We start from the raw sequence: 26168 nt of genomic DNA on the forward strand, positions 1-26168 counted from the left end.
GGGTCCTCTTGCCTATCTCTAAGACTTTTGGCACGTGCAACTAAGTAGTGTGATGTGCTTAGTGCATTTCTGGCTATGACAAAAATGAATGAAAAGTGAATTTATTAGTAAGTAGTGGCGCGGCGCAAAAGGAAAGTAGAATAATTTTATTGCGTTTCCCAGAAACGCCTGTCAAGTGTGGATTCGTGTTCAACAAGGAGCGGCCAGCTGGCTGGCACTCACTAAATATTGTACTCTTTCAATGGTGTTCGAGAGAAAGAAATAATTCCGGGAAATCCCGTTGGGTATGTTTAATTGAAGAGCCCTACCAATAGGAACGGGTGTGCAGGACTTCAAGACACATATTCTATATATTTTATATATTTTATTTTGTCGTTGTTCAATTAAATTCTTGTCTGCAGCAACTGAAGCGTTCCGTTGTCGGACTGCGGGGGCTGGCTGGTGACATGTGTCTCGTTTTCATTATTGCTGCCAAATTACAAACTTGTCTATGGGTATACTTAGGTCTATGAGTAAGCAAAGACGATGAGGAACAATTTTCTATGCGATGCACATCGGTTCCCGTGCTAGATTCTGCCAAACAGCTGCGGCACCCCCGTCCGCAAATACATTCATTTCCGCATGACTATATATTTAGCAATATGCTTGTTTGTATTGCCGTTTAAATATTTAATAACAAGAGGGTCGGACAAAAAGGTTTATGATAAAATAAATAGTTGGTGCTGCAGAGAAAAACGGTTGGGCAATAATATTTGATTTGTGGCCATTTATCCACTAGCCTTTACTGCCACTCCCACGTCGACATTGTGGAGGCTATTGCCAACAGTTGACTGCACTTCTCCATGCATTTTGGCCAAAAGCCAAAATCCCAAATAAAACAAAGACTGGAGCGGTGGAAAAACTTTTTAGGGTACCTGCCCGGAATACTTGTATCATAACTGTGACTCTCAAACTACTGTTTGATTTGCGTGTTTGCACAAAAGCGAGCCGGGTCGAACCAAACTTGAATACAGCTAAGCTAATATTAGCGTGGCTCAGAGCTGCTCAGCTTGCTACCGAACTTCAACAGCATCGACGGCAGCAGAACCCATAAAAAACATATTATCACTAGTATACAAAAACACTTTTATTTATACAAGTTTCTGAAACTTGGTTCGTTTTTTCATTTCTGGGCTCTTTTGGGGGGCGCCACGGCGTCGGACTCTGGGCAAAATCAGAAAAGGAACGAGGCAACGTATTTTCATTCAAGAAAGTTTGTGGTAAACTGATTTAAAATAAATGAAAATACACATTGGCAGTACGTGCCCAGCCAGCGTGGCACAGGTGGCGTATACGTAATGCCTCGGACCTTATTTTATGATGGTCTTATTGAGAGGAAAAATCTAGGCTGAAAATTTCCAATACTTAAAGCTTAAAGAGAGAAACATCAAAAACAGATTTAAAGCTAACATATGACAGCTTTTTAATTATTTACGAAGAACCCACTTTTTTGAACTAGTCGCTGGATCAATAAAGTTCCACATTTCTGGCAACAACCTAATGTCTCAGCCTTCTTCTGCGGCTAATATATTGACTGACATTTTTCAGTTGCCGTCTTTGTATGTCTGTTTGCTTGGTGACTTTATTCTTCGAGTCATGTGCAGCACATCGTGAATTTTGTATGCCAACTTGTGGCACCAACTAGAGGAAGGCAGACCGGAAAAAGGGTGAAGCAAACACAATGGAAATGGCGCCAGATGAACTTGCATTTACATGCAACGAAAAGTCTATTGGGCCCACAGCGGGTTGAATTGTTTATTAAAGTTGCAGAAGAGTGTTGAGTGAACCGAGATGAATTTTAGGGGCAAGCTTGCGGGTTTCGAGGTGGAGGGGTGGTGCCACTTCCCATCACGAAACCACCATCACCAATGCAGGCTCAGTGAATGGTATTCTTGCTTTTCCGAATTGCTGAGTTTTCCTGATCACGGCAGTAAATGTACCGAAAAACTTACTTTATAAAGAAATGCAAAAAAGGCATAAATATTTATATTCCTAAGATAATAGATATATCATTTTTGAAACATTTTTTAATATAATTATTTCAGTTATCACTTAAAGCTATATAATTCCAAATATTTAAAGATTTTCAGTGCAACAAAGTGGTGGTTCACTGGTGTGACGGGAAAATGAACGAGTGTGCGGTGCATGACAACACTTAGGGGTTAACCGCCCGCCACCGAACCACCAGAACCACCCAATAGTCCCATCACCCACTTCATCCAAAACCACCCAAGCCCCTCGAAAGGCCCAAACCACCCGAGCCACCCTCTAACCATTGAGGCAACCACTCTCGCTTGGATGTTCTTTGCTTTTGCTTTATGCTTCATGGCATTTTTGCCTGGATGCCTGCATGCCAGCCTGCTAGCCTGCCTGTGTGCTAGCCTGCTTGTTTGCCAGGATGCCTGCCAGCCTTCCAGCCAGCCCAGCTGCCAACCATCGTCAGCGTCAACTTCATGGGATCCTGCAAAGTGGGGCAACTCAAGAAGTGCGAATACGGGGCTCCTCCAGTGTGATTAGGTAAAGAGTGCTCCACTAAACTCAAACTGATAGTAACTGTTTGTGCCTAAATGAGTATTTCTTGAAACCTCAAATAAGGCTCTAACTGAAATACCCAATTTCAAAATGAAATATGTTTCAGGAGAAGCAAAAATTTTAATAAACATCTATATTAGTTTAGATGTTACAATGAACAAATATTTAGAACAAATATATAGAAGCGAGTTATATGGGTAAAAGCAATCAAAAGTTGTAGTAGGAAATTTAATAAAATATTTAATATGTCGATCATGAATATTTTATATTTACTGACCTTTACTACACAAACTAAATAAAAGCTTAATTAAAAAATATTGATGAAAGAGCAATAATGAAACCTTAAAAACCTAGTTAGTTTCCTAAAAACTTGGAAGCACTGTTAGTCTTTTCCATTGAAGTGAAGAGAGAATGTCAGGCATTTGACAATATTTCTTCTGCCATCCACAGCTGTGTGGGAAGTAACGACGATGGCGTGCGGAAACGAAAACCGACAACGATTATGCAACAGCGCTTTCCATCTCCTTGCTGCCAGGACATTCGAGTGGGCTAGGAGTAGGAAGCAGACGGCCGGCAAGGATATTGTTTTAAAAATGCCATTGGCGGTGCGGCAACGCCTTCACCTGTGATTGAAAGGCATAGACACCACTGACCTGGGAATGCACGGCAATCGATACGGATATGCAACTGTGGTTCTGCCACCGACTTATTATTTTTGGCCATTTCCCACTTTGATCCACATGGAGTGGCAAAAACAAAAGCTGCTGGCCAACTGTGCCTCACACTAAGGAATTTGTAAACTCAAACGAGGGCACTGAGAAAAACTAAGCAACCTATTAATTCTACTATTTTAATTCCTCCTTTCTATTAATTATTAAGATTAAGAATAAGAAGGTTATCTGAGAACTAAATTAAAAACCACACTTTAAGGCACTTAAAAGCAATAACCACTGATCGAATGGTACCACAATAATTTGAGGCTTTAAATAATTACAAAATTACAATGCCTAAACACTTCTAATAGCAGCACTTTGTTTTCAGTGACCGAACTGGTTGAGGGCCTGGCAACCGCCCAAGCAAAGTCAAGGTCGAACTGGGGGGCAACTTCGGCAGCTGTTTGCGTGCGGTTGCATTTGACTCGGAGGCCATAGTTTTATTGCATTGTCATGTGGCAGCAATTGAATTTACAGCTGCAGTGGCAGTAGCAGCAGTTGCAGCTGGAAAAACATGCAACATTTTGTGGTCAAGCGCACTACACGTGCTCACTGGGGAGGAGTACTGAGGGAGTGATGTTCTTGTTGCGGCTAGTGGCTTGTTTTTCAATGGTCCCACCGGTCGTATGGGTGATCTATTAAGGCCGCACTCTGACAAATCGCCGACAGAAATTTCCGCTCACCAACAGATTTTCCTCTAATGGTAAATTTTCCATAAACCTGTCAAACACCTGATACGTGGCGCTCACTCAATGACTGACACGCTGCATTTGGGCTGAAATATTCGGTCAATTGTTAAAAATTTTAATACCCCTCTGACCTGTGCGGGCATTGGAGTTTTTCCATCGATTTAGACAGCGTCTGTTTTGTTTACCGCGAGTTCGCAGCCGAAATTTTTAAATTTTGTTCCGTTTTTTTTTCTTGGGCATTTCCAATTGAAGCCGCATTTTGTTTATGTTTTTGGGGTTTTTTAGTCTTTCCGATTTTTTTTTGCTTTACCTCGTTGAAAAATGCCAAAACCGAAGGTGAACTTGAACACAACGAAATTAAATATACACTAAAACTACGTCATTTTGGCATTAATGATTATAAAAAACTAACTAATCGGAATAACTTAGATAAATGTGTACATTTTAAATTTTTTCATAAAAATGGTTAAAATTTCCAGAAGCTTCTTTTAAATTGGACTTATAGGGGAACTACTGGTTTAAATAGTGGAAGTACCTCTTGAAATAGTACACCTATCTTCTATTTACATGAATGTTTTGCCGCATTCATAAGTTATCTCTTCGGTTGTATTTCATTCAAAATTATATCTCACTGTAATTTAGCCTCTAGGTCAAAGCACCGCATGCAGTCAAAGCAGAAAAAAACTGAAGAAAAAAATAAAACAATAATCCAACGATAACAATAATTTTTTGCTGTGAATTATTAAATGTGTATAATAAGCCAGTTGTTAGTGGTGGCAACAAAAGCAGAGTCATAATAAATTTCTGTTTCCATTTATTTATAATGGGCTATCTCATGATTAAATAAAATGATTTCCATATTACCATCGTGGGTTTTCCAGCCAGACTGGCTGCGATTGCATTGGCATTTTTGGACCGCCGAATGCGTGTTTGTGGTGGGTGTGGATTTTGGTATAAGCCAAATTGGCTCCACTTCCATCGATTAAGCCGGCTAAGCGATTGCTTCTTTAGACAATGAGTTTTTGCGCCAAAGAAACAACTGAAACAAAAAGTTTCGATTGCCAAAGATTGTAAATCGTTCAACGGGTTGTTGCTGGCAACTCAGTTTTGTTTGTTTTATTTCCCTTCTCGTGAAAAGTTTAAACAATTGGCAAGTTTCGCACAAACTGGCAAGAAAATGCAAAAAAAAAAAAATAGAAGAGGGCCAGAAAGTCCCAAACAAATAATCATGCCAAACGGGACTATTCGGACACAAGTTCAGACTTCCACTTCCGGTGACGATGCACTGAGAGGGTCATTGAGTGGCGAACTTTGCTCTTTGGCAGGTCAACTGTCGCCTTAAATTTCGTCTGTCCATGTGGGTGAACACGTTCAAATTCGCATTCCAAAATAGAATTTAATTGCAGACAGCACGAAAATAAAATTGTGTTTAAACAAAAGCGACTATGAGTGTGAGTGTTCTTTTTTTTTATTCTGACCAACATCCGGTGGCAGTAGCTGAAAAAAAACTGGCTTTGCCGATAACTAATTGTTATTGAAAACTAAATATATAAAGTGAGCTTTTTTAATTGCCAATTGGTTTCCAATATTTTCAGAGGTTTTGCACTCGAATCAGGTGCTAGAGGTATTTGAGATTTGACGTCTAACCGGAGTGACTCCGTCATCAGCAGATTGAACTTTGGCCAAGAGCCAGCTGCGGCTGCTGAGTGGCGATGACTGTTGGTTTTGTTTGCTCGGCTCGAAATTGTCTTGAAAACATTTGGACTCTGCCCAGTTCAGACACAGAGAACGACAGAGATAGATAATTGCTCATAGAGGACTTTTTTAATCTCCTACTAACTAACATAGAAAACCTGGCCAAAAAAAAAATAAAATTATCTTCTCATTTGGCGATCTAAAACTGGGTAAAGGGCATCACGCAAATAAACCCCGTAAAACTCTTGACATTTCATTATTAATGACCGCTATTTTAGTTTTAATAATGACGAAAAAAATTGTTTATAGCTGTTAATATCCATATAATTGTGATAGTAAAGGCTGGGCGGAGAGAGAATCGTTAAAATAATCGTAGCTGGCACTCGGGCGTATGAGTAATAAACGATTGCCAGGCCTCCAGACTCATTCAGAAGCAATTTCGTGTGAGAATGCTTTAAAAATGATTTAATGGATACCTTTCCAATTGTGGCGCCAGTACTTTTTCCACATTTTTTTTTATATTTTTAATTTATTCCAAAATCGCTTAAACGATTCGTGCCTTTCTTTGGACCATTTCACTTTTTCGTCTTTTTTTCCAGATGTGTCGCAATGTTTTGCTTCCGCATCACCGTGCCCCATTGCTCATTGCAATGCAAAAGAGGTGCCACATCTCCATTGCAACGGCCGCAAATAAAGAGAGGAGTTCAATCCGAACAATAGAGACGGGTACACGAGTGCCGGGGCAGAATTCCAAGCCGCTCTCAAAACAACTTCCGCTGCGACTGCTGCACGTAATGCCCTGATCCATTTCCCCTTTCCGAGCTTGTGGTTGTGGTGGCATGAGATTTCTGTGTGGGGTACGGTGGGTGATGCCAATAAACGCGACAACGCGGTATTTGAGATTTCAAGAGGTACTTCCACTATTTAAACCAGTAGTTCCCCTATAAGTCCAATTTAAAAGAAGCTTCTGGAAATTTTAACCATTTTTATGAAAAAATTTAAAATGTACACATTTATCTAAGTTATTCCGATTAGTTAGTTTTTTATAATCATTAATGCCAAAATGACGTAGTTTTAGTGTATATTTAATTTCGTTGTGTTCAAGTTCACCTTCGGTTTTGGCAATTGGTTTCCAATATTTTCAGAGGTTTTGCACTCGAATCAGGTGCTAGAGGCATTTGAGATTTGACGTCTAACCGGAGTGACTCCGTCATCAGCAGATTGAACTTTGGCCAAGAGCCAGCTGCGGCTGCTGAGTGGCGATGACTGTTGGTTTTGTTTGCTCGGCTCGAAATTGTCTTGAAAACATTTGGACTCTGCCCAGTTCAGACACAGAGAACGACAGAGATAGATAATTGCTCATAGAGGACTTTTTTAATCTCCTACTAACTAACATAGAAAACCTGGCCAAAAAAAAAATAAAATTATCTTCTCATTTGGCGATCTAAAACTGGGTAAAGGGCATCACGCAAATAAACCCCGTAAAACTCTTGACATTTCATTATTAATGACCGCTATTTTAGTTTTAATAATGACGAAAAAAATTGTTTATAGCTGTTAATATCCATATAATTGTGATAGTAAAGGCTGGGCGGAGAGAGAATCGTTAAAATAATCGTAGCTGGCACTCGGGCGTATGAGTAATAAACGATTGCCAGGCCTCCAGACTCATTCAGAAGCAATTTCGTGTGAGAATGCTTTAAAAATGATTTAATGGATACCTTTCCAATTGTGGCGCCAGTACTTTTTCCACATTTTTTTTTATATTTTTAATTTATTCCAAAATCGCTTAAACGATTCGTGCCTTTCTTTGGACCATTTCACTTTTTCGTCTTTTTTTCCAGATGTGTCGCAATGTTTTGCTTCCGCATCACCGTGCCCCATTGCTCATTGCAATGCAAAAGAGGTGCCACATCTCCATTGCAACGGCCGCAAATAAAGAGAGGAGTTCAATCCGAACAATAGAGACGGGTACACGAGTGCCGGGGCAGAATTCCAAGCCGCTCTCAAAACAACTTCCGCTGCGACTGCTGCACGTAATGCCCTGATCCATTTCCCCTTTCCGAGCTTGTGGTTGTGGTGGCATGAGATTTCTGTGTGGGGTACGGTGGGTGATGCCAATAAACGCGACAACTGATTGGCATTCCAAATGAGCAGCCGCGCGTGCTGGGAGCATTGAGCCCTTTCGGCTTCTTTTCAATAAATGCCCAAAATTATTCGATTCTACATGGCCCCCCATACAATAGTCGCAAATTTCAGTATACAATTGTGTTCGTGTGTGGTTTGCTAACGAATTAATTCCTGCTTTACGTTTGGACTATTTCGATTTTTTGGGACTTTATTTTAATTTTCACGTCAATACTCGGGCATCATGATTATAAACAGTTCAGTGAGCTGAAGCCATTAGTTTTTCGGCAAATGAGAGAATTTTATTAGACTATTTAATATTTAATTTAAAAATGAACTAATAGAATTCGCTAGCCCATTGATAAAGAGTATCCAAAAATCTTCAGCCCTCAGAGGTGGCATTAAACATAGTCATTTTTGTAGATGGCCAGGTTATGAAGTCTCTTCTTCGAATATGCTAATTTCTTTTTCATTCAGAGTCACACAATTTTAATTAATTTTTATGTGTTCGCTTAAGAAACAGCAATAAGCCGAAACATGTTTGCGGGTAGTTTAACGCCTGATACATGTGCGGGCTATGTATCTTGTGGCTGTCTTTTGAAGAAATTAACCTTTCGACAGGGATGCGAATATAAAAGATACTGTTCACGTGAAAAATCTAAAATAAACAAATGGAAAATTCTTGTAATTGACGTAGTAAATAAATAAGTTATTTTATTTCATCATGACAGGGCACAATAGACACAAGTTTTTTCGGGAACCACCAGCTAAGAATTCCACAAAAGATGAAGGGGTTTTTTGGCAACAACAATTTCACTACAGCCAATTAAGATGAAAAGGAAAAAAATGGATAGGGCATAAAGTGACGCACTTCTAGAGACTTCTTGTATTTTGTGATTTCGCAAAATTTCAAGTTTTGTTTGCCTTGTAGCATCCCTGGTCAATAGAAACATGTGCGCATAAAATAAGACCAAACAAGAAAATAAATATTTATGAAGTCGACCAGTAGGACGGAGGTGGACGGACAAAAACTTGTATAATGAGATTTGCTAAAAATAAAGCCTCGGATTAAATAAAAAGCCACCAGAGCGTTAAGTCGATATCGAGATAGTTCGATTTGCTGCCAGACAATGCGGCGACTTTGCTTGCCGGCTTTGAAGTTTTTTGGTAACTGGTTGAGGTTGTGGCCAGAACTCAAAACCAGCCGAAGGCAAGCAGGCACCACGGAAATTATTCATAAGTGCCGTTAAGAGTGAAAAAAGCTCAACTATTTTAAATGCTTAAGATTCAGGTAAAATATTCCATTGGGCCTCTCCTCTTGCTCTGACTAATTACCCATTTTGTCAACGACACGCCCAATGATTATTCGAATAATACTGCCAACAAAAAAGGTATCAACAAAAAAAGACAGAATGAAAATCAAATTAAATGCTACGAATTAAAAACCAAGCTTAGATCATTTTAAATGAGATCAGCTAAATGTCCAAAGAAAGGATGATTAATTTTTTAAATTATTTTAAGCTTTTTGATAACTTGTTGATAAGGTTTCATAATTATTCATGTAATATTTATATATAAAGTTTGTAAAAATGTAAATCGGAGCAGCAGACGCATAATGCAAAAAATACAGAAAACGTGAAATTGTCACGTAATATAAAACATTCACACATTTTCAGCGTGAAGATTTTGTTTTATTATATAACGTATTTAAGTAACATTTCCAAGTTTTATAATCTAGCTAGCAAATGTGAAAAATCTTTGTTTGATTTGATCATATATGTACATATTTTCCGTCATGATCCGCAAAACTTATATCTAAAAAAAAATTTTTTTAAAAAGTAGGCTTTCGGCTCTAATCTTACAGTAGTCCGTTTTTTTTTTTCAATTCCCGATTTTTCAAAATGTTAAAATATCTATTTCTTATTTTTTTCATATCTTGTATCATAGACAAAGCCAATGCACAAAATACCGAGTTTTTAAAGGAAATGAAGTGCGCTGATTGTACGAGATTTCATGATAAATGCAAAATTTTAGAGGATGCCGAAGGATTTAGATGTGAGGATCCATCCGATAATGCGCTTATAGCTTTCGCCCCAGGACAAAATAAGTCGCTTGAACACCTCAGTGACTGCATGCTCAGGGGCTATATTTTCGAACGCGGGTGTAAGTAAGTCTTGTGAAACTCTTGCTGCTGAATTCTGTATTGCCTAACGATTGTTTCAAATACATTTAAGTGGATATATCAGGGACTTGCTGTTTCTGGTCCAAAAGAACGGGCTGTCAAATGGTAATGAATAAATACCGCAATACGTCGTGCAATATGTGTGCAGTGTATGGAAAAATTGGATCACCCTATCGCCCTGGATGTCCTTGTCAACCGCTTGAACGTTCCAAACAGATGATTAGTGCTGCAAGAAGACGTACTTTGAAGTCATTACCGTTCTTATTATTCGCCAGTTGGTTGTCCATTTTGTCCCTACATTTTGTATACTACGAAACGAAATTTTAGTACAACTTGTATGCAATTTTAAAAAAGTAATACTTTAATAGAAAAGAATACGATTAAAAATTTGGAAAATTAGTCTGAATAACGAATATACTTATTGATTGGTTTATTAATTATTATCTCCACACTATAGATTTGAATGAAGAGTCAATGATTAAATACTAAAATGGTAAGTAATTAAAAACTAAAATTAAAATCTTAACACTATCCAAATGGTAAAATGCCAAAATTTTGCTAAATAAAAAAAGGTAATTGAATTAAAGTAACGTTTCTGGTCAATAAGTGAGTTATTATTCACATTTTTAACTTTGTGCCTAAAGTTTCTGGTTTCGCAGAATTTTACTTTGCCTTTCAATGTTTTCCGTTAACTTCCTGTCAGCAGAATGAAAGAAAAACTTTTCGGATAATGAAATTGTACATTTTTGTGGTTGAAACAATTTCCTCGGCATTGCTAGTAGCTGCAGGCACGTGGGAGAAGATCAGAATCAAATTAAAAGGCCAAAAAGTTTCTTGGGGTTAAATCCAATTGCCGGTTGGTTGAAAAGAAACCCTCCTCTGTTTAAAGTTAGAAGCACTTGGCGTGGCTGGGCTATTTATAAACGGACTGCATTCCAAGTATGCTATATGCATGGGTAATAAGGAAAAATTATTGTGGCAACTATTCCGAGAATGAAGACAATTACCCAGTAGTCAGACAACAAGTCGTGACTTTCGCGATTCTATTCGAGTGATATTATAATTTAATAAAATTTATGTGCCAGCCGTCTGACGACTTGAGTTTATCGATTTGCGACACTCGCTTTTGATTGAATCTGTGATTTTAGCAACCGATCGATTTAATTTGTCCCGCCGACGAGGGCCCATAGAAATATTCGCACTTTATGTCAATATTTACAATGCAAAGGAAGGCAAAGCGAAACAATATAAAGCGAAACGAGAAATCAGCGCACATCGATCAAAACGAAAAGCCAGCCAGTCACTTGGCCAGTCGGCCACTCAGTCAAAGGTTCAAAGTATTGATTGAAGGCGAAATGCAAAACGCGAAATGCATTTCGGGTTCGGGCCAGACGAACAATGCATCTAAAACTGTGTGCCATCTGCCATTGACAATGGCATTGACGCCATAAAAAAAAACTTTGGCTGTTTTATTTTTATTTCTGCCGTTTTTTTTTAGGTGAACAACAACGGAAACGTAGCATTTCCTTTGATGTGTTTTTACCCTGTGCTATCACAATGTGTAGCTCTTACATACAAAATTAAAAGCCTTTTAAAAACTATTAAAAATAGGTTGAAGTGTTGGGAATAAATATCGATGGTCTACAATTTATTTAAATTATTTTTATTGGTTTATTTATGTTTAATAAATGCTTAAATAAAAACAAGAATATTCTCTAGAAGTAGATTCGATAAAGCTATTTATATAAAGAACTATAAAAGTTGGAAAAAAGTTAAAAAAATATTTATTATTTTAAGACAAATTAAAAAGTTTGTGAATTGCAAGAGTGCACTGTACTGACTTTGGTTTCACGTGCTTGTTGAATGATTTCATAATCAGTTTTAAAATAGGCAAACCATACGAGTAGACCATGCGTCTAAAGTGTAAGGTTTAATTCGGAAAGTGTAGAAGCCGGCACCCATGGGTCCTATTTCCCATGGAAATAGAAAATTGTCCCATATGAGATGAACAATACGTGACTTGAACTTGGCCATTAGCAATTTAAATAATCCAGCACCCAGCCAGGAAGCCTTTTCAAATTGCTTTCTCAGCCGGCTAAGCACTTACGAGAAAGTTTTCAATTCCAATCCCTTGGCTATCCTTCCTTATTTTCGTATTCCTCTTAAAAAAAAAAAAGATTTGAGCCTCGTGCAGTTCCTTTAAAACTGCGCACTTGAAATTGACGTCAGAGTCCTAAGCCTTATCCTTCAAGGCCCTTAACTCCGCCACCCTTCACCCCCAAAACAGCTGGGCAATTTCAATTAATTTCAAAAATCAACTGAGCGCACATTTCCCTGAACACAATTCCCAGTCAGGCTGCTCGGTGGCTGCTGCAGTAACCGGCAAAATCGTTGAAAATTCAACAGTTTCCCGCAGTTTCTCATTGGTTTTGCGCACAGTTTTATTCTGAATCCCAATCTGAAATGAAAAATCTAAATAGTGAAAAGCTTTTGTGCGTCGCTTCGCAATGTTAGAAACTTTAATTGCACCCTCCCACCACCGCTTCTGGGAGGCGGCTTTGCTTTTGAGTAGCCAAAGCCGGGGTAATTATGCCAAAATATTTTGTCAGCTTCACGTGGCATTTGACGTGGCAAGGGACTTTGCTACGGACAAAGAACAAGAAGGGACTTTGTAGCTGGGTGCAGGGATGGGCGGGCTGTGAAATCAGAACTTCCTTTGCCCGCCGGCTTTGTCCTTGATCCTGCTGTCTTCTCTCAGTTGTCAAGCCCCCATCTCACTCAAACTGACGTATACGCAATGTCGGCGACGTAAGGTCGGGATTTCGCGTATACGCCATGTGGGTCAATGAATTAGTGCCGCCTCATGTCGTAAAATGTTTTTTTTTTATTCGTTTATTTATTTGCTTTTATATGCTGTATTTGTTAGTCTTTACAGTTGTTAAAAGGCAATGACGTAGTCACTGATTTGATAAGGCTTATTTATAGTTCTAGGAAGTTTTTCTCATCCATAAAATATGTGAGTTTAAATATTTATACTTGACAAGTTGAAAGTTAAAATTCCTTATTACATTGTTTATGTTTCAACTGATAAGAAGGGGGAATTTCTCATTAATATGTAACTTTTGAGAGCTCGCATGTTTCTTGATATACAATATGAACTAATTATTAATCAGCTTACCTACAAAATACGTTTATATTTTAATTAAGTTCAATCTTTATGGCAACAGGGGAGTTCCCTTTTCCCAGCCGAGTGCCTAGTCAGAGTAGAGATATATTAAAAATGGCTTAGTTTAATAAGTTCCCTCTCATTAGACATTCGTGGCAGCAAAACGGTTTCCCTGCTGCCCACCCATTTCAATTAAATATTATTCATTGCACTCGCTCATTAGAAAATATTTGCACATGTAATTACTTGCACTTCCCAGCCGTCGCACTCGTCTATACGTACTTACTACGTACATATATATAGATATTCTAGCGAAATCACAGGCATTATGCAAGCTCACAGTTCAACTAGAAACTCACGCGATGTCGAGCTTAACGCAACGCGTCGCAGATTGCATTTCAAAGGCATTTTAATTGCACGTGAGTGAAAGACCCGGTGGCGGAAAAACAGATGCAGAGTCTGTGAGAATGTCATGGCGTTGGGAAAGTTCTACAAATATTATGCAACTGGAGTGAAAGTCTGAAGAAATGGAACTTTCCCGGCAGTAAAGAGGTTTCTTGCACTCTCTATTCTGATTAACTATCTGGGGATCCCGTTTAACACTCATACGTTATTTTATGATGAGGGAAAATGTATAAAAATCTTGTATAGTTTCTTTTGCATTTAATGTTTTTTTAAGGTTAAATAATTCATATTTCTGTGTATTTTTCTCGCTCCATCGTAACAATCTTTCTCCCGAAATCGCAAAATGTACTTCCAGCTATTTATTTTCTTTGTCGATAATCGAGAAGCCAGTATGTAGTACGTGCAAAAAGATAAATGAAATTGTCAAATCTGTTGTCATTGCCTCATTGTGTTGTTACTGTCAGCGTTCTGTCTGTTTTTCTGCTTTCAAAAACTCCAAAAAAGCAAATACAGACTTCTGATGTTAATTATGACTTCCGCTGCATGTTCAATTATTCATGCTGAAATGCTGAATGGAAAAAAAAAGATTTTGTTCCAAAAATCAATTTATTACTTCCGATGGAGATTGGAATGCATGCTCTTATATTTTTGAGTTGAAAATAGATTATTAGCAATAAAAGATTGGGTTTTACTTTATTCTTATATGGTTTTAAATTATTGTACTAAATATACAAATAAAAGGGACAAAACTATCATCTATATTAGACTTCTGCATGAATGCATCCAAAACGACAAATGAATCACTTATTCTAAAAGTGGGTACACTATTTTTTGTACACAGTATATTTGGGTGTGAGTGAATAGGGTAGTATTGTCTGTTTTGATTGACAGTAGTCTCACTCATTCCATAGTTGTACAGCTTTTAATGAGTACAGTAAAATTGGTGTGCAGTAGTCAACGCACTGTACAATGTTTTGGTGTGCAGTTGACTTACTGTACAGTGAGTGAAACTTCATGACTGGTATATACACACATATACATATGTATAGTTCTCATGTGTATGTATTTCCAATTAAAAAATTGATTTGTTTTTTCATTTTAAATGTATTTATTATAAAATAAAAAAATTATAAATTATTTATATTTAAATTTAAACTAATTATAATAATTATTTTATGTTATTACATTATCTACATTTAAGTTATCAATATTAGAATGAAGGAACATTATTTTGTTTACCATGTCTTCAGTGGTGGCAATTTTGGACCGTTTTTCGCAAATCAAATTTTTGGCAACAGAAAATGCCCTTTCCGATGCTGCACTGCTTGCGGGAGCTGCTAGTATCTTGCAGCTAATTAATAAAAATTACTGCACTCATCTGTACAGTTGTACACAGTTGACATACAAAATGTACAGTGTTAAAAAAAAACACAAATGTAGTAATCACTATCGAAAAGTACAATCAAATACTGTTCACAATCGAACTGAGTACACTGAAAATGTTGTGCTTTCTTATTGTTACCTATAGAGTATACTGTACAGTAAAGAATGAGTGCAGTGTTTTTGAAAACACTACACTACTGTACAGATCTGTTCTGCCACAAATGAGTACATTCATGCAGAAGTCTAATCTATATAAATAAAGCTTTATTTTATCTTTAAATAGGCAGTTATAAATGTAGTTCCCATGTGCACCGACATATCAATCGAGTTTGAAATACTTGCCAGCAGCCAGGCAACCGGGCCCAAATAGATGGGGGTAAGAAGGATAGGGACAGAGCTGTGGCCAAGCAATTTGTGTCGTTTTTGCCGTTTCATTTGGCACATGGCCAGTGCATCGGGCCAAAATGCAATCGAGTGCACGCTCGTCTGCCGGCCAGCCCGCTGCCTCCGCCCTGAAACCCGCCCCCCTGAAATATAAATTACATTCCATTAAAAAATCATGCCGCGGCGCACAAATCAACATCAACTCAATGAACATAAATTGCCAAGACGAGCTGCTGGAGGCGCAGGCGGAGGCGAAGAGGGAGAATCAGTGGCGGAATCAGTGGGCGCCGTGTGGCTGGGTGGAGCGAATTGTGCGGTGGACAATGGATCGATCGGCCTTCACATTGGCCGCCATGGCGACGACGGCAACAGCGCCACGCACATGGCCAAAAATGCACACAGACCGGCCCAAAGGAGAGACCGAATGAAGTGACAGGACTTTGTACCGACCATTAGGGATACAGTGGAAGGAATATAATTTTGTCAGCTTTATGGTAAATAATATAAAACTTGTTATTTTAGTAAACGTTTATAATTATAATTGTAGGTGTTTCAAATTCAAGAAAGGAATGAATGCTATTCTGAATATCCGGCAACTTTATCCGGCGATTGCTCACTTTAAAATCTGAAAAGTACCATAGTGCCGTAAGCATTAGGGACTAGTCCAACCTGTATCCCAGTGCTTTTGATGTCCTGATGTCCGGTGAATCCTCAGAGCTCAGTCCGGGCTATTTTTGCTGCGTTGGCGCTGGTCGGTGTCACATATTTGGCTCTGTTATTGGGCCCCCGAGTGATGTTTGCAGCTAATTAGAAACTGCCAGGATACACACACATACGCCAGGGAAAGCAATCTGCAATTACAGCTGCTAGTAACTGCCCCCGTGACAATGCCTGGCATTTCAGCCAAGTGAAGGCTAAGTATGCCGGCGGTTTTTGCAAGTAGGTGTACGTGTATGGCTAACAATCGATTCGCCTTTCGGGACAACCACTGTAATTAATGGAGCATGGCCTAAATTATGCAAGGCTCAATCAACTGAGTTCGGGAGTTGTGGAGTGACACAGAATTCTCTCCTTTCAATTGAGGCTGCTGTTTCTCGTGTTCACGGCATGTCAATTTCCGCCCGAACACGGTGCTGGCGCAACGTTTGTGGTGCTGAATCCCAGATGCCACTTCCACATTCACTTCCTTTAAGGCGCCACATGACGTGCCGTTGATATTTATGTTGTCGCCATTGTCGCTGGTGCTCCGTTGCCTATTCTCCTTTAGAGCGTAATCAGCAACGTGCCAGGGCAAGGCAAAATCACAATTGCACCGCAGGAAGCCAAAGGATACAATGAGCAAGTGTGGTATACACTGTAAAAAAATGGCCTTAATACCCGCACCTGACAGAGATCTTTAAGCAATATCATGGCTAACAATTTATGATTTTACAAAACTTTAGAAGAGAATAAAAATTATCCTCTTCCTTGTTGCTTATAGGAAGATATCCTATTAAATTCTTAATTTTTAAATAAATAATAATGAAAAACTAAATGTAATAATATTCTCGAGTGTGCTCTTGCGACAAGGCATTCAAAGGAGGGCTTGGGCTGCAGGCAAGGATGACCCAGCTTAGAAACGTCGTAGGACGAGATCCTGCAGGCAACGTGATGATGTTTACATGCTATGCAAATACAATTAATTCCACTTTTGTGGACAATCTTTGTACCGGCAAAGTTGGGTGGGTGTCGATTGTCAGAGGAAATGTTGATACTGCCAATGGCTCCTCGCATCTGTATGCCAGATGCCAACACCCTTTTGTTAGTTTTCACCAGGGTTCCGCTTTTGTGGCTGTTTACACCTCGACAGTCCAACGCAACTCCCACAAAAATTACTGGCAAAATGGCAGGCAAAATTTTGTTCCTTATTATCTTCACGAAAAAAACAATCAATGACGAAATGGTTGTAAACAAAACATTGATCCCAATGTTGTAAATCAACCTTGAATGTAATCAAAACAGCTCAAGAGTAAATTTGTGAATATTTCGCAAAATACAACTGGACTTTAAATGGTTTCTGGGGGAAATTGTTTCTCCAAGTGCATTCATATTCCCAACGGCCAGGCCCACATCGCGTCGCGGTGTCATTTAATCAGCCAGTCTGCCTGTCTGGGGTGTTGCGCATTTGATTTGGGTGTGATTAAGCGAACTTTGCACTCCAAACACAAAATAAATTCAATTGGAAAGGGATCATGGGGCGGATTACGTCGCTTGTTGCGCTCTCTGTTTATATTTGCATTGGCAATGGGGGAAATCGTAAATGGAATTTCGCCAAATTGTATGCGAAATAAGACAAGATTCTATCTGTGATCTTTATCTATATGCTGTTTAATAGGCTCTTAGCTTTTAAAACTAAATTAAATAATCAACTGACCAATGATTAAGTGTGAGAATATTAATGTAAATTACAAAGTTTGCCATGTGTGAATATTACTTCAGAGGATTACTTCACTTAAAACAAAATAGTTCATCGCACACCTATGAGATAATGGATTATAAAATGAAAAAATTAGCAGATAAATAAAGTAGGATTAGAAAAAAAAACTTTATTAGTAAGGCCTCCCGCTCCAAAATAAGATGGAAATTGGCAAATATTATATATGGCCTTCGGTGGAAGCTATATTGTCCTTTCAATGCAATTTCTACATTTTAAAGTGGACACATATTTTGTTGCTGGATTTTGATATAGATTAATGGAGAATCGATGTAATAATCTTTTAAGGAATTCCGATCAAGAATCAAATAAAAATTGGCTAAGATATGGCCTTAACTGGGGGTTATATAATATTTCCCCTCCATGCATATTTCATAGTTTTGAAGGGGATCCTAGAAAATGTAACAGAAAATGTGACAACTATTTTGTCGTCCAGTTTTGATGCAGATTATTGGAAAATCGATGTACAAAGAGTTTAAGGTATACTGATCAAGAATCGGATGAAAATTGGCAAAGATATGGCCTCAGTTGGGGGTCATACTGCCCCTCCATGCACAGTTCATAATCTTGAAGGGGATCCTTTAGAAATTTTAACAAAAGATCTAAAAAATATTTTGTCTTCCGGTTTTGATGCAGATTAATGGAGAATCGATGTACAAGTCGTTTAAGGTATTCCGATCAAAAATCGGATAAATATTGGCAAAGATATGCCCTTAACTGGGGGTCATATTGTCCTTCCGTACAAGTTTTAGAATTTTGAGGGATCTCCTTCAGTACAGTTTTTAAATGGGATCCTCTAATTGCTAGGAACGCTTATTTTAACTCTTGGTAACTTTTTTTTTTATTTATTATGGAGTTGTATTTAAATTAAATGCCGATTCAAATATAGAAAAATTAAATATATATTTTATATTATATATAATGTCATATACCGTTAAAGATCCATCCATTAAGATACAGTTTACGAATCTATCCTTCTAAAACTGTAGCTTACGCCTCAGCGTATGCAACGAAAGTTTCGAATGCCCATAAAAATAAAACCAACATTATTTTGTTCTATAGGTTTATTGATGATGTTCGTTCAACACCTTTGTTGTTGCTTCGTTTTTGTTGTTTTTTATTTCTTGTATATTGGTTTTACAGCTGGTTGTTTTTGCTGCTTCAGGTGGTGGCTTCTCTTTAATATGTTGTTTAATAAATCATTTAAAACTTGATGCTTCTGCTCAATAATGTTGTATTTGCAAATATTATACATTCAGCTTGCACTTCAAACTTTATTTATTTAACAACGATATGCAGAAATTGCAACTTGAATAACACATAAATAAAAACATGCATTGATAAATATATATGATTGTTAAGCCATTCAAGTCAAATTACATTGCTGTGATATAATAAGAATGACAATTATTTGTTGGTTATTCTCCGACGCCATTCGAGGATCTCAGAAATATAATCGAGCCCCCGAATAGCCGACAATGTGCCCCAGCACAGTTTTCAAGCAACTGGATATTCCAGTTCAGCTTTGAAAATCTTCTTTCTATAATCTTCAAGTTATTCATTTGTTTGTTAGTTTTTCTTGTAACAACAATTCATCTTTTAACATTATATATGAGTTTAAGGATTATTGAGTTGTTCTGGGGGGTTTGTTTTGGTTGTTTGTATTGGGTTTATTTATTTGCGTCATTTTTTTTTGGGCATACTTATCATATTAATCATAAATATAATGTTTAATAATAATAATAATAATAATAAAGATAATAACATCGACCATTTTTTTTATATAACTCTTCATGTAAACATTAAAAATTTAAAAAGCTTGCGCGATTTCAGTTGTATTTTGCTTTCTGTTAATAGGGACTGGTGTAAGCTCCACTATTTATATTTTTCACGATCTACGAAATGACTTTTTTATATTGAAATCGCTTATTCATAATAATAATAATAATAATAATAAAAAAGAACTTTGTTAACATCAACAATTATTGTTTCTTGTGCTTAGAACTAAAAATAAAAACTTGGCTTCCATTGAACATATTTTTTCATTCATTTTCATTTTCATACTCATTGTTGTTGTCAAATCTAAGAATATCTTTTATGATTAACATTTTTTTGTGAAGTGTAATTGATTTTTTTTTTCATTTTTTATGCTTGCTTTGCTTAGCTCTCGAAACTAAGATAAATAGAAACAAATTAGCCAAAAATCAAAAGTTTCAAGCCATTTGCTCCATAGATAGACAATTGTGGGTTGTTGCGTGTGCGAAGGTCCTCCAGCCTCTTAGTAGGCGTGGTTGGCCACGAACAGGGAGCCGGATCCAGAGCCAGCGCTACCGGCCTGGTACTTGCCCAGGGAGGCATCGCCGTTGGCCTGCGGGAGGAAAGAAGAAAGGCGGGAAAATTGAATATTTTCATTCAGGCATGCCCGGAAAATACTATTCCTAATTACATACAAACACTTGGTCTTAATTATTACTTAATTTAAACTTGACAAGCCGCAGCGGCAAACTTTCTGCCTGGCTCGAAAGTTTTCGCTCTGATTTTTGTTCTGTCCAAAAAACTTTATCCTGCCACCTGCGGCATTTTCACTTGAACGCATCCTGCCGGATACATCGTGGTACCCCCAACGGAAAAAGTTTTGGAAAATTTAATTTCAGGCAGAAGTTGATTTGATTAAATGTTTTGCTGGAAATTTTCAAGTAGGCTTAATGGAAATGCATTTGAATTTTCTGCCCAAGGACTAGGAGAAAATTGAATTAGCTTAAAAAGAAAACAAAACTTAAAATAAATCAATAAAGGATAAAACTATGGTATTGAGGCTAATGTATAATTTATTAGATTGTCCGTTGGTCAAAAGAAACATTTAATAGCTAGTTTACTTGGTAATATGTATTGAAAAGTCTGTAAAAAATGCAAATGTGCAGATCCTTTGCGAGTGAAATGTATGTCAATCCTTCGGTCCGTCGTCAACATATCTGCGTATAGAGCTTCGCGCGATTCATAGTTGAATTAGTGCTTGGCAAAGTGCTTAGTACTTGTGCTGGGAAATAAAGAGGCTGGTATTGGCGGCGTAGGACGGAATTGATCCGGCCACATATTTTCCTTGGCAGGCCAGCGAATTGGCCTATTGGGAATGGGAAAGAAAGCGGGATTTTGGTAAGGATTAATTCAATTAAGGATTAAGGGATTGGATTCAAAGCAAGCGTAGCAAGCAGGATATTAATGAGTTGTGGGAAATGGGTTTTAGTGGCAGGATGTTATTACTGGCCTTTTTCCATGCTGTTGGAATATAATATTTATCCATTATCACACTAATGCAAGTTCTTGACATGATACACTGATATGGGATCAGTACTTATGATCGTCGACATGCAAAGTATCTCCACCAGCAGCCCCAACAGCAGAACCAGGCTTATAATTTCCGCATGAAGCCTCAGAATTCGCCTGATTATGAAGGTTTTATGTTAAATAATTCATATGAGATGAAGGATAAGTTAGGAGTAGATATATAGAGGAGTATTTAGAATGTTAAAGGTATGTAGTGGATTATATGGCCTAATATAAGATGTTTTTGGATTAAAAAGGATGTTATACGATAGGTTATAGGAATGTAAAGTTTAAGTATAATTCCAGAATAAACTGACATAATTTCATGGTTCGATAAGACCAATCGCAAAGATTAAAGCAGTATTTTTAATGAAAAGGAATTTAGATAATGCTTTGATAATGTTATCGATTTATAACGGCTAATGAAAGATAAGAGGTTTAAAAGTAAGGATTATAATTTGGAATGGGGATTAATGGGGTGGGATAAAGGTTGAAATTGTTTCCATATCTCTAATACCAAGTACCAAGTAGACCAAGTACAATTTTCCAAGCAAATACCCTTGCATATCCACCACTTAAGCTATAGATAACCCAAACTTTTAATATCTAAGCCATAACTGAAGACTTACCTTCGCGCGCTTAAGAAGCTCAGCCTGACCGGCAGCGATGTTCTCCTTCTTGCCTCCCCATGCGCGCAGGACAGAGGCCTGCAGGGCACGACCGTAGGAGAAGGTAAGGGCCCATGGGCGGCCCAGAGGAACATTGTTGATGGCGCTCAGGTTGACGGAGGCCTCCTCCTCAGACTGACCACCAGACAGGAAGGTCACACCTATACAAACATACACATTAGTTCATCATTATCGTTAAAATGCTGAAAAACTCACCAGTAACGGCGGCGGGTACAGTGCGGCGCAGAGCCTGGACGGTAGCCAGACCGATCTCCTCGGGAGTGTTCTTCTTGGCACTCTGTCCGGCAGTGACCATGTTGGGCTTCAGGAGAGTTCCCTCCAGGTAGACGTGGTGATCATTCAGTGCCTTGTATACGGCAGCCAGAACGGTCTCAGTGACCTTCTGGGCACGGTCCAGATCGTGGTCACCATCGGGCAGAACCTCAGGCTCCACAATTGGCACGATGCGCTGCGACTGGCAGATGGAGGCATAACGGGCCAGAACGTTGGCGTTCTCCAGGATCGACTGGTAAGAGGGGGTGTTCTTGCCGATCTTCAGCACGCAACGCCACTTGGCGAAGTCGCAACCGTCCTTCTTGTACTGGGCACAACGGGCGGCCAAATCATCGAGGCCCTGGGTGGTGACCTCGTCCTCAGAGCCGAACAATGGGACAACACCCTTGTCGACCTTGATACCGGGAATGATGCCCTTCTTCTTCAGGACCTGGGGGAAGGGAGTACCATCATCGGTCTTCTGGTAGAGGGTCTCGTGGAACAGGATAACGCCAGAAATGTTCTCGGCGAGCTTGTCGTCAGAGCAGAAGAGCAGTTGACGGTAAGCGCGACGGTTGTCCTCGGTGTTCTCCACGCCGATGTCCTGCAGGCGCTTGCCCATGGTGGCGACGGACTCGTCAGCGGCGAGGATACCCTTGCCGGGGGCAACGATGGCCTGTGCGATGCACCTAAGCTCATCCTGCAGCTCCTTGCTGGGGTAGTTGAAGTAGGTGGTCATTTTTGAGATTCGAGTGTAGTTCTGAAGGAAGCCATTTTTGAATTTCGCCCGTTCCGCAGGTACATTGGTGGTAAATAGCGGTATTGTGACCCATTGTGAAAATGGGGTGTGTGATGATGCGTGAAAAGAAAAGAATTTTTGGCTATTTAGTATTTTTGTTATTGAATTCGAAAGCGGTTTAGGAAAAAGAACGCCATGGCCTAAATGCTGAATTTTGAAGAATTTAAAAAGACCGATAGAAACGAAAAATTTTGAAAAGTTCTTTAGGAAAATATGGAGTGTAAGGGAAGTAAACTATGTGTCTGATTTAAAAACATATAAAAATTGATAGAGAGCCATAGGCATGCTCATTTTTGAAAATTTATTCCTGTTTTTTTTTTTTTTTAACTTTTTCTATTTAGAACTTTTTGAATTTATTGAAGAAAAATGTTGGCTTTGTATGCCAGTGTGCCAGTTTTTCCCAGCTGATTTTACAGCGCCATCGAGTCATGGAAAGTCATCGAGTCATATAGAGCGCATGCACTGAGAACGTGTCTTTTTGTAAAGCCTATCTCTCTTTTTTTACCCCTAATCTCTCTCTCACTAGGCGTACATACTAAGTGTTTCTAGTATACATATATATATTCTTTTAGCTATTCACATCCAATAAAAACTAGCAGGTGGAATTAAAACCGGAAATGTATCCATAAAACTGTAAAATCACACTTTTATTTTTTGATTTGTAGTAATTATTTGTTTTTAATTTCACTATTTTATTAACACTATTTTTATAACCCTGCCCAATTAGTTAACCTTTGGAGCACGAACTAAAAAAGCGAACCAACCTCGACGATGAATGTTTAGTAAATGAACAAAGTCGCGGAAACCATTCGATCTGATGTAATCAAAGTCATGGAGTCTTTCCACTCGCTCGTCCTCCCCCTATTTCTCTTTCTCGCTCGCGTAATTCGTGACGTAGGGACTTTCACTTTTATTGGCGCTGCCAACGTTGCTGCCGACGACGGCAGAGATGCGGGCGTGGGGCGCATGTGTTGGGGCCTGACATTGAACAAGGTCAGGCAACAATGTTGCCTGGCAACATGTTGCCAGCAAGACAATGTTGCGTACGAAACCCACATAGAAATTGTCGAAAACCGAAAGTCGTGTGGCGCGTGTGGAGCAAAAGAGGCGGATATATAGTGTGAAAGGGTGGGAAGAAAGTATCCAGCAATATGTAGATACATATACGAAATATTCGCTGACCAAAATCACCAGTTTCAAGGGGAAGTTTTGACTTGTTTGACATTGACAGTGAGCCAAGGACTGGAATGGCACAAATGTCGGGCAATAGATTAGACCACCTGAACTTATCACGCGCGACTGTTTACCCGACTAGCTATATTTCCCACGCCATATAACACTTCACAGCAATATATCACCTATATCGTATAGTTAGATGATATTCTCAGATGTGTCTATTCAATAAGTTGAATATATTTGAGTCAGAGAACACACACCTACACTAGCCGGCAATCAAATGAAGACTGAAGCACTCCCCGAACTGGGCGATATATATATCTCGTGGGTCGAAATCATAGAGAAAGACCAGCATAACAGAAACGCATGACAACAAAAAACAATCAAAATATATTTACTTTGCCATCAAGGAGCGAGTATAAAAATAAAATCGACACATGTCTTCTGCCATTGTGTTGGTATATTTTTTCGAAAAAAAAACCGACAAACAAGCTGATAAAACGACCAACAGTATAAACGTTTGGAAGCTAATAATGTCATGGAATATTGTAGAAGTTGCTATGAAAAGATGAAAAACAAGTTGGGCATGCTATCAATGGAAATTTTGACTCGAAAACGAAACGAGCCCCCACAATCGGTTCCAAAGGTTGGACATTATCATAACGAGATTTTAGGTCCGGCCTCCCAGCAGACAGTGGGTCAAAAGAACATCTACTGGAGGAGATAAGTGTGACTACTACTGATGTAAGAGTTACTAACTGACGTCAAGCTAATGATAGTATGGGTAGATGAGTAGTGGGTTCTGAAAACAAGGAACCAATATATATGGGGGAAAATGTGTGGGCGGACACGTACTCCTATTCCCAGTCTTTTCTATTTGCCTTTTGGTTGACCTCAATGAGTCTAGCTTTTTGTCGAATGATTTTATTTGTTTATTCAATCTTATTGAAACAGAAACAAGAAATCATAAAACTGGAATCGTATGATGCCTCATATTATTTAAAAAAAATGTATACATATATTTAAAATCTCACAATCAAGAGCTTCCTTGTATGTTTTCCTACGCTGGTATGTAGCAGTGACCTTCGAAGAAGGTCCTTTCAACTCCTAAACTGGTTCCGTTATGTATTCAAGACCAAAACCACCCTTAGGTTATAGTTGTTTATTTCTTGTAAGGACTTTTCGCAGCTGTATTATTCTCAAATATAAAAAAAAACACCTAAACCTAAAAAATAGACTACAAAGTAATACATGATAACTAGAATAGACGTCAACAAAGCAAATAATTAACGATGACGTTGTCTAATTGAAACCTAAACGAAAGTGTAGAAAAGAAAGCCACAAAGATAAAATATATAGATAAATACGCTGTGGGTTTTTAGCATTTGCGGCAACTATTTATATAAAAAAAAACCGCAATAGCGACTACAAATTGCAGTTGAAACTTTGCCAAAAGCAAATGAACTCAATAGGAAGAGTAAACGAGTGGGATAGTGTGTAGCAGGAGAGAGATGGGGCTACGTAGAGAGCCGGTTGAGCCGGTAAGGAAAACTACTTTTGAGAAAAGTTGTTACCCGATAAGGTTTCTTATCGGCTGCACTTCCCTTTCCCATCCCCGTGTCAGGCAGTGCATAGGTCAACAACATTCTAGAATCTACAACGTATATCATAAAACGTATCAGTTGGGGCGGGGAGCACTACGCTCAACCAATACACACACTCTTCACGCACATGCTTGGAATATTCTGTAAATTTCGATTACGAAACAGCCCAGAGAAATGGGGACTATTACGCGACTTTTCAGCTGCACTCGAGCCACTTTATGAGCTTTATTCTCTTTTAATTTATGATGAATATTTATTCTGATTTTTTGCTTGTGTATGTATTTTTTTTTTTTATCACTTTTGTATCTCACCGAACTGGAAACTGAATCTGGGAGGTAACTGGCTACTGGCTGGGTCTGCTGCTGCTGCTGCACTGGAGGAGAGCGCTTGACGCTTTTATTTTCGGCTCGAAACGCTTCTGCTGCCTCTGCTGACGGCGACGGCGACGTCAACGTGAAATTCCAAAGTGAAATAAGCGAGACATGGCTAGCGAGACCCCAAAAGGTTGTTTAGAGGTCGTCGCTGCCTTCGGTGTT

At 38.7% G+C, this 26168-nt stretch overlaps 2 protein-coding genes across 8 annotated transcripts in view; one reads left to right on the forward strand and one right to left on the reverse strand.

Annotated features, from left to right (window-relative positions):
* The window catches only part of LOC26515613, a 53871-nt gene extending 43477 nt beyond the window's left edge, over nt 1-10394 (forward strand). The window contains exons 1-3 of one of the 3 annotated variants that reach the window (XR_006506887.1): nt 9564-9633; nt 9743-9962; nt 10030-10394. The gene's annotated coding sequence lies outside the window, so the exon portion shown is untranslated. Of the gene's footprint in view, nt 1-9563; nt 9634-9742; nt 9963-10029 lie in introns of those variants that run through there. The other 2 variants (XM_032456395.2, XM_032456394.2) reach the window with 2 other exon arrangements.
* An 8611-nt stretch (nt 10395-19005) lies between these two features.
* Nucleotides 19006-26168, reverse strand: LOC6498836 (fructose-bisphosphate aldolase). 5 transcript variants are annotated; one of them, XR_006506861.1, is made up of 5 exons: nt 25944-26168; nt 21997-22813; nt 21742-21941; nt 21054-21229; nt 20703-20909 (listed from the first exon to the last, which is right to left on the reverse strand). XR_006506861.1 is itself a non-coding variant. In XM_014910264.2 (4 exons), exons 2-4 carry the CDS (start codon nt 22790-22792, stop codon nt 20814-20816), a joined length of 1092 nt encoding a protein of 363 aa, XP_014765750.1. In that variant the 5' UTR covers nt 22793-22813; nt 25944-26168; the 3' UTR covers nt 19006-20813. The 5 variants fall into 5 exon arrangements, 4 of the variants coding, with proteins under 4 accessions (XP_014765750.1, XP_014765749.1, XP_032312288.1 ...); XM_014910264.2 differs by lacking the exon at nt 21054-21229 and having other exon boundaries at nt 19006-20909; XM_014910263.3 differs by lacking the exons at nt 20703-20909; nt 21054-21229 and adding an exon at nt 19006-20156 and having other exon boundaries at nt 25944-26165.

This window comes from Drosophila ananassae, chromosome 2L (genome assembly GCF_017639315.1).
Source record: "Drosophila ananassae strain 14024-0371.13 chromosome 2L, ASM1763931v2, whole genome shotgun sequence".
In the NCBI taxonomy this organism is placed as follows: Eukaryota; Metazoa; Arthropoda; class Insecta; order Diptera; family Drosophilidae; genus Drosophila; species Drosophila ananassae.

Excerpts from the sequence above, each read along its gene's own strand:
- LOC6498836 (XM_014910264.2), bottom strand. The coding sequence starts at position 22,792 with ATGACCACCTACTTCAACTACCCCAGCAAGGAGCTGCAGGATGAGCTT. Across the intron at positions 21,942-21,996 it reads TGTACCCGCCGCCGTTACTG|GTGTGACCTTCCTGTCTGGT; the intron begins GTGAGTTTTTCA and ends ATGTTTGTATAG. Across the intron at positions 20,910-21,741 it reads AGCTTCTTAAGCGCGCGAAG|GCCAATTCGCTGGCCTGCCA; the intron begins GTAAGTCTTCAG and ends CATTCCCAATAG.